Source organism: Cnephaeus nilssonii (assembly GCF_951640355.1).
Source record: "Cnephaeus nilssonii genome assembly, chromosome: 11".
Classification (NCBI taxonomy): Eukaryota; Metazoa; Chordata; class Mammalia; order Chiroptera; family Vespertilionidae; genus Cnephaeus; species Cnephaeus nilssonii.
The window spans coordinates 33,221,620-33,230,349 of record NC_137082.1 but is presented as its reverse complement, the minus strand read 5'-3'; the positions used below and the strand labels follow the sequence as shown (position 1 = coordinate 33,230,349).

The following is an 8,730-nucleotide window of genomic DNA, read 5'->3' as shown; positions in this document are numbered from 1 at the left end:
TGGTCATTAGGTGGCGGGCGCCCGGCGCCACTGCCACCTCAGCCTCCGCCGGGGGCCGGTGTGACTCAATGAGGCCTTTGTGGGCCCTGGGCCGCAGAGCCAACCGCACTGTGTGCCTGGGCTGCCTGCCCCGTATGCCGCCCTCAGAGGGGCCTTGTTCCAGGACCACACGGCCTTCCCTCCGGAGGCGGCTGGAGTCGGAAGAGATCCGAGAAGCCCCTGAAAGGGACCCCCTGGCCAGGAGAAGCCTTTGAGATTTCCTACCCTGGCTTCTCTTTCCATAGAATCCTAGGCCCCGAGAAGCTGGGTAGATGGCTCAGAGGTGCCCAGCGGACCAGCCAGTGACCCAGGCCCAGGAGGAGAGGAGCTGCACCGTCCTTAGGAACTTCGGAGGACTGTCTCAGTCCACTGGGCACCCCCTCTCATCTCAGGTTCTCTGTGACCCCACTCCTCACCTGGTCCCCTGGGGCTTTTCCTGCAGGCCATGGAAAAACCGTTCCTGGGAGCTGCAGCTCTTGGGCCTAGATGCCCTCTTAGGCACCGGGCCCAGCCCCTCCCCATGTTTCTCTAATGGCTCTGGCCCTTGTGTTGTGACCAGCATTGCTGTGGGGAAGGGGGTCGCTCCTAGATTCAGGATCCTTCTGGCCTTGCAGGAGTAATTTTGGGCAGAACCCCAGGAACGACAGTGCTGGGGCCTTGCTCTCCAGGACATGAGTCCAGGTGCTCTCCAGATGAGGCCAGGGGTGCTGGTTCCTGCCTGGCCGGCATGGCTCAGTGGTTGAGCGTCAACCTATGAACCAGGAGGTCATGGTTCGATTCCTGGTCAGGGCACATGCCTGGGTTGTGGGCTCGACCTCCAGTGTGGGGCGTGCAGAAGGTAGCCAATCAATGATTCTCATCACTGATGTTTCTCTCTCCCTTTCTGAAATAAAAATATATTTAAAAAGAATTAAAAAAGCAACTCTTCCCTGGGGACCAGGAGCCCCTGCCCATTTCTCTGCTTTACAGATACTGGTCCCTTTGCTGAGTGAGGTCAGCCTTTTGGTACCAACCCCTCCACTTCCCTTGATGGGGTGAGTGGTAGGTGCAACATCCAGCACCTGCCTATCCTGCTTGCTGCCCCCTAGTGTTGTGAGGACAGTGGTGAGGGAAACTGGATGGCTAGTGGGAAGGAGGGCTCGTGGGCACCCTCTGCTGGCCACATGGCATCCTTGGGGTTCGGAGCCAGGCACTGGGTAGGCATCCAGGATGGGACAGAGGGGCCCAGAGGTCAAGGCACCCCCCATGTTGCGACAGTCCAATCCCCAAGAAGGGGCTGCCAGGTCAGTTTCTGGGGGGAGAGAGCGAGCCAGCAGACCCACTGTAAGATGCTAGGAGCGCAGCGGTCTGCCTGGGCAGCGGGATGAGTTTTTAATGTGAGGCAAAGTCAGTTCATAATACAAAAATCTAAAAACCAGACCCATTTTCCCGCCTGGCACCTGGGGCAGAGGGGCGCTGGGGCTTCCTTGCCTGCAGGTGACAGGGAGGGGCAGAGGAAGGCCAGAGGAGGGGAAGAGGGAGCCGGGCACCGAGGCGTCACTGCGGGATCCGGCTGCCCCGCCCTCCGTGGGGCTGCCAGGCCTGCGGCACCCTCTGGCTGTGCGCGCCTGCGCCGGTCCATCCCCGCCCGCCTGATCCAGCCCTCAGAGGGTCAGGCACCAGCACATCATTTCTCCTTCTTCTCCAGCCCCTCTGATGCTGAGGCCTCTGCTCCCTCTTTGGATTCTGTCACGGCTGATGGATCCTTAGGATTTGACTCTTCATAACTGACAAAAAGCAAAACAATAAAAAGAAGACATTTAGAGGCGAGGGAAAGAACCTGTGCCCCGCCATCCCCCCATCCCAGGAAAACCCGGGGCTCAGAGCAATGCCAGCCCTCTACCCACTGCCCAGTGTGTGGCCCGCCCGCTCTGTGCCCTTCCCAGACAGGCGGCTCTGCTTCCCAGCGCCCGGTGGTGCCAAGAGGTGGCAAGGGCAGTGGCAAATGGAGGAGTGGTTGGGCTTGTGTGAACCAACTTTAAGCTTCTTGAACCTTCCGCTGGAGTCAGTGGGGGAACAAAGGGGCAGCCAGGATGCGGCTCTGGGAGATGGCTGACTCCCAGGCCACATGGCAGAAGTCAAAGAACTCAGCCCCAGGGGTGCGAGTGGGCAGAGGGCTGCTCTACTGGCAAGTGGCAAGGCACCACTCTCGAAGGCGGACACCCTGGCTTAACTCTTACTATGGGCTCCACTTATTGAGCAACCGAGTTCATGCCAAGGACAATGCCCACATTTCCTCACTAGATCACCCCGAGGCAGGAATATGCCCACTTACCGATGAAGAAAGAGGCTTTGAAAGGAGAAAGTGACTTGCCCAAGATTATATATGTACAGCGAGTAGTAACAGTATCTACTGCTGTATGACAGAGGTGTTGACACCCACTCTCTCAGGAGCCCCGTATTCTTGGTGAGGACACCGAGGTTCGGGCTGCCCGGTTCCCTGGCTCCATAGCTGGGTGCAGGGACTGCCTGATGGTTGTGGAGGAACAACCTTTTGCCCCTGGCAATGCTCCCTACCCCACTCACTGGGGCCGGGGTATGTGCCCTACCTTGGGCCCTGGGGCAGTGGGGGGAAGCGGGCAGGTGGGCACCCGCTGGGCATTACATGGCGCTGGGATTCTGCGGGCGCCGGCGGTGAGGGCCAGCTAGCTTCTGCTGCATGGAGTCGGCCAGACTGGCTGGGGAGCCCGAGATGGTGGGGAAGTGGGTGAGCCTCGGGGTATGAGGCAGGATTTCCGCTGAGGACTCGTAGCTGTGAGAGACAGACAGAGACAGAAAGGAGAGATGGCGAGGAAAAGACTAAAGGAGGACAGAGCCTTCTCTTCCAGGAGCAGCGAGCAGAACTGCCTTACTTTTACCTCTCTCTGCACGTTCAGCTTCTCTGGACAGAAGCCGGTGTTACTTGGAGAACAAAAAAGAAAAGATGTACGGATACAAGGGGATACATCTATGGGCTGCTGGAAGCATTTCTCTGATATGCTGCCGGGTGAAAAATCAAGATGCAGATGCTCCGAGATGCCACCGTCTGTGCAGGAACACGCACCCACACTTGCTCTTAGGTGCAGGGTGTCTCTGAGTGCAGACACTGTGACAGAGCGGGCCTGTGGGTGTCTGGGCGTTGAGGGTGTTGTCCCTCTCTGTTATGGAATTTTGTTAGCTATTTGAAAGTAAATAAATGAATGAAAAAAGGGGGGGCATAACAATAAAGGGAAAAGTAAAACAAAGGATAAGGTGGAGAATTAGGGAGAGGTGGACAGAAAGAGAAGAGAGAGACCCCCTCAGGGCTGGGGGTGGGAAGGGGGGGCTGAAAGCCTCTGTGGTGGAACTTTTAGGGAAACCAAGTATCAATGAGCGAAGGGACCCCCTCTGTTCTAGCTGGGGTGTTCAGTGGGACCGGAGAGGTTACCCCAAGGGGTGGGTGGGGGTTGAGATTGGACAAGAGCCAGAGGATGAGGGCAGGTGTTCAGCTCAGAGATCAGGTCCCACCTCTGCCCCCAAAGAGCCCCTAGATCTGTTCCCAAGTTCACCTGCAGTCTTGTCTCAAGAGTCCATAGACTTTACCAGGCCAAGAGATAAGGGCAGGCAGGCTGGAGCCTGAGGCTTCTAGGCAGGGCAGGCACGGGGGAGGGGTGAGTCACAGGCTCCCTTGGAGGCAGCCAGGTGCACGGAAGGCCCTGGCGGGCGCTCGAGGGACAACTTAGAGGCCAGGCAGGTGGAGCTGGGTGGAAGGCCCGAGTGGGCAGCTGGCAGCTATTTCTGGGTCCCTGGCAGGCAGGGTCAGTGGTGCTGAGGAGCAGACACCTGTGGGAGTCACGCAGGCCTTGGGGTGTGGGTGGGGCTGTGCATGGGCGTGGCTGGTGTGCAGATGGGACTGAGACAGAGAACCCCAGCTAGCTGTGGGTTACAGCTATAGGGGCGGCTGAACGAGGACTGACACTTGACTTCTAATCTGGGGCACTTGCCACCACACTGGACTCCTCCCTAATACTGTCTGTGGAGACTGAGGCCAGGGGAGGGGAAGGACATGCCTAGTCACACGGTGGCACAGCACAGGTGGCACGGCACAGCCCGTGGGAACGCAGGACTCCTGACGGTGAGGCAGCCTGGGGGAGAAATTCTACACCAGCCAGTCCCTTCTCAAGAGCAGCTGGCCTTTGGCTGTGGGAGCTGTCTGGAGAGGCCCAAGGCCTTGCCCTCCCCTGGCTCCGGCCCACAGAAAGGCTCTTGCGGTGCCCACAGGCCAGGCACCCACCTGCTGGTGGAAAGGGCGAGGGGTGGGGCTGGTGGTGGGAACAATGCTCCCCTGGAGACATGTACAAACAGCTCCACTGGCTGCCTGCAGGTGCACCTGTGCTAACGTCTGCTCCCTGCCCCTTACCTGAACATCTCTGTCACTTCTCCCTTAGCCAGTGCCACCAGGACGGGAAAGCCGATGCAGGCGGGGACCAAGTACAGGAGGGCAGGCTGCAAGAGGACACAGGCTGTGAGGCAATGCTGGGCAGACACCTTACCTTCTCAGGGCCACGCACCCTTTCCTGGGCAGGACAGGGACAGCTACTGCCCAGGTTCAGAGCCAGTCAGTGTCTGGGCCTGAATCCGGGCTCCTGGACTGGGGCTGCTCCTCCCTAGGAGGGAAGGCAAGAAACCCAAAGAAACTCAAGTTTGCAGGGCTTTAAGGGTGCCCAGGAGTCTGGCTGGCAGCATCCCAATCACCTAGGACTTTAGGTCAAACATGTAACCTCTTGGTTGGTCCTATTTCCAGAGACCCTCCTTCCCTAGGGTTAATTAAATTAAATAAAATATTTAATTAATAAAATTAAACAATCAAATAGTATATTGAATTAATATGTATAATTAAATCCTCACTTGAGGATGTTTTTATTGATTTTAGAGAGAGAGAGAGAGAGAGAGAAAGAAACATCGATGTGAGAGAGAAACATTGCTCGGTTGCCTCCTGTATGCACCCTGACTGGGAGTCGAACCCACAATCCTTCGGTGCAGGGATAATGTCCCAACCACCTGAGCTACTGGCCAGGGCCTGGGAGTTTGCATTTTGGGCACATGCTCCAGGAGATGCTGCTTCAGTAACAAGATGATGATGATGATGACACAGCTGCTATGGGTGAGCCCTTGCTGTGGCCTGTACTGAGGTCACCCAGAGAGTCGCTGGCTCTGCCAGGATTCACACCCTGGTAGTCTGGGCCCGAAGCCTGTGCTGAGACTCCAGGTGAACCTGGGTTTGGAGGACGGCCATTATTCTAAGAACCCTTGTTCATGGAACACCTTCTGTGCACACTGAGCTCAGGCCTCCCAGTCCATCTCCTCCTTCCCTATGAGTGTCCTCCTGGGCATAGAAGGCTGATGCTTTGGGAGGAGAGGGGGGACAGTCTAGGCCTCAGAGGTCTAAATAGTAAACGGGGATTGAGTATCGGGCATACTAGACTCTAAAGCCATTCTTTTCTCTGCAGCATCTGAAAGTTGGATGTCACTTTACTGTTCAACCCCCACAGCCCCCTATGCTCCCTTCTTCATTCTCCACCTTCGCCTGCCCTGTCCTGCTCTGGCCACACTGGCCTCATTTCAGTCCTCACACCACCTTCAGCCTCAGGACCTCTGTGTGTATAGTTGCTGCTCTTCCCCCTTTGCCTAGATCTCTCCTCCTCCTTCAGCGCTCAGCTCAGCTGTTACCTCCATGGGGAAGCCTTCACTCGCGTGGTCAGGTCCTCTTGTTGGACACGCTCAGGGACCCCTGGAATTCTCCACAGTTGCCTGCTCATGGCTGGACCCCTGGCACCCAGAAGAGGGCCTGGCAAATACTAAGCAAATAGTCTTCCTGGACGCTCACAGTCAGGAGGGTGCTTGGAGATGGCTGGGTGAGGGGACATCCTTCCTAAAGCCGAGCCAGCCCCTGACCAGAGAACAGGGCTCCACAGCCTGTGAGTCTGACCTGCAGATCATTTTTGGGCAGCCTTCCCGGGTGGGCTGTGAATCACACACACTTCACAATTATATTATCCTTGAATCCAATAACACCATAAATATTAGGATCTGAGTTTTATAGACGATGCTACTGAGGTTCAGATGGAGGTAATGACTTGCCCAAGTTAACACGGGGGGTCTATAAGTGGTTGAGCTTGGATTTGAACCTGGGAAGCTGAGCTTCTCCCACTGCATCAGGTCTCTGCTATGAGCTAGGCTTTGGGCCAAGAGCAATAGAAATCACAACAACAAAGGTCTACACCAGAACTTGTGAGGCAGCTAAAGCAGTACTCAGAGCCGATGGGAGTGGCTCCTTTGGGAGACAGGGAGTTCGAGATTATCAGGAGGTCACAAGTGTACTGTTTTCTTTCCTCTCAAGGCATCAGGGAACCTCTCCAGACAAAGTCAGTGCTGAAGAGGCTAGGGTGTACAAGCAGCTCAGGGCGGTGAGCAGGGGTTAGGATGCTAAGCCACGCCCCCCTCTCTCTGAACAATGAGGTCACTGATCATCTCCAAGGGCCTTTCTAGAAGGTGTCTGGACCCCTGGCTTAGTGTGGCTTTTTGGTAGAGGTTCAGTGGGTTGAAGACTGCTTAGGCAGAGGACACCCCTACCTAGGGAACCGCTGGCACTGGGACTGCCTGTGTCTGGGAGAGAGAGAGAGACCTCACAGAAAGGCCCCTTTTGTCCTGGATCCCTTTCTCAAGATTTTTAGGGAGATGCCCACATGGATGACCTGGGAGAATGGCTGGGCTGCTGCTGGGGAGTAATACAGGCCTGAGCCTAGGGGACAAAAGTCCAGGGTTCCAGCTGGGGCCCAGCTTGACTTGCTGTGTGACCCAGGAAAAGCTCCTTTTCTGTCTGGGCTACAGTGTCCCCCACAAAGAGAAGACCATTCTCCTGCCTCTGCTCAGCTGTGAGAGCTCCCAATGGAATCCTCTAGCCAAGGCTGAAGGCAAGCCTGCCACCTGGTGGCCGCCAGCGGAATAGCTCTGGGCTTGGAATCTAAGGTCTGGGAGAGGGAGAAGAGAAGTCCAAGCTCCTTCCCCAATCCAGGTTCAATCACTCTCTGCAACCTCCTTGCCAAGTGTAGGTCACTCTCAGCTTGCACAGACCCAAGGCTGTTTAGAGCAGAAGAGAATGAGAGATGGCTCCGCATTGGTTCTTGGTTTCTTCACCTATGGGGTAGAGGACCTTGGCTCTTGTGTAAAATAATACTAGTATCTACTTCATGCATACTGTACATATGCAAATACTATAACAACTAAACAAGTGAATGAGCGAAAGGGTTTAGGAGTGCCTGGCACAGAGGAACTGCTCAACAAACAGTTCTTGGCTGGTGCCCAGGAGGGTCAGGGAGGTGGGGACCAGCAACAATGACAGCTAATACTACGTGGGCCAGGCATGATTCTGAGCACGTTACTTATATTAACTCATTTAACTTCAAGCAACTCCAAGGCGGCTGCTACTATTTACCCTCATTTTCTGTTTTTATCCATCTACTAGTGGCCCGGTGCATGAAATTCGTGCATATTAAAAGGGAATTAATTAGAGGAAATATTTTAATATTGCTATTTGCCCTTTCTCTATAATAGAAGTGTCAGAGAAGAAAGAAAATTAGTAAAATGTATATGAAAATATTCCTCCTGTCAGAGTCTGGGGCGCACCGTGGGACACAGAGTCAAGTCCCCGCCTACCCGCATGCATGCGTCTAAATCGCGCGAGATCCAGACCCGGCTGGCCCCACCCGTCAAGCCCCACTGGGCAGGGGGCGCGACCTGAGGTCCCCCGGCCTGGCACTGGGGCAGGAGGCCCACCTTGAGGTCCCCCATCAAGCCCTACTGGGCAGGGGGTGTGGCCTGAGGTCCCCCGGTCTGGCATTGGGGTGGGGTATGTGGCCTGAGGTCCCCTGTCAAGCCCCGCTGGGCTGGGGGGCATAGCCTCAGGTCCCCTGGCCCGGTGCCACACAACCTCAGGTCCCTGCTGATCGCTAGTTACAGGAACCTCACCTCCGCTGTGGGTGCAGCCATCTTGTGATGGCATGAGGGTTAATTTGCATATCACCTCTTTATTATATAGGAGGATGAGGAAAATCAAGAATAAGTTCAGCAACCTGCCGGAGTCCCACAACCGCAGACGGTAGGGTCTAGATCCCCATCAGGGCTCCTTTAGCTCCTTTCCACACTGCCCTTCCCAGAGCTGGGGGCTCAGAGCCTGGGCTTGGTTTCCCCGTGACACAGGTTTGAATCTCAGCTCCACCACATACCTTCTGCCGGGCACCTGAACTCGTTTCATCTGTTCACAATGACCCTCATGAAGTGCCGAGCAGAGCCTGGCCCAAAGAAATCTCTCATTTCCAGTAAAGAGCACTGTCTGCCTGCTTTGCCTTCCCAGTCTCCCCCCTCTTCAGGTCACACGGACAATGGCTCCAGCCCCCACCCCACCCTGGTTCACTCTGTGGCAACTCAGTACCCATTTTGGTGGGACAAGGAGGCAGAGCCTGGCCAGGCTTGGGGTGTGAGGGAGGGGACCTCCAATACCCTATCACTCATCTGGCAGGGCGGGCTCTGGGCTGACACACCCAACACACGCCCCAACCCCATTCTCTGTCTCCCCCCACTGAGGCTGAGGAGTCACCCCCACTCTCAGACTCCCTGCAGCTGGGGCCACGTGAC

General features: G+C 56.0%; 1 protein-coding gene across 3 annotated transcripts in view; it reads right to left on the bottom strand.

Annotated features, from left to right (window-relative positions):
• Positions 1-1,387: 1,387 nt before the first annotated feature.
• The window catches only part of HM13 (histocompatibility minor 13), a 39,057-nt gene continuing 31,714 nt past the window's right edge, over positions 1,388-8,730 (bottom strand). The window contains exons 11-13 of one of the 3 annotated variants that reach the window (XR_013814190.1): positions 4,457-4,542; positions 2,628-2,830; positions 1,388-1,805 (exon numbers count right to left, since the gene is read on the bottom strand). Coding sequence is in view for 2 of the 3 variants with exons in the window: in XM_079784142.1 (XP_079640268.1) it covers positions 1,706-1,805; positions 2,684-2,830; positions 4,457-4,542 (333 nt within the window). In the remaining variant the exon portion in view is untranslated. The remainder of the gene's footprint in view (positions 1,806-2,627; positions 2,831-4,456; positions 4,543-8,730) is intronic. The other 2 variants (XM_079784142.1, XM_079784141.1) reach the window with 2 other exon arrangements.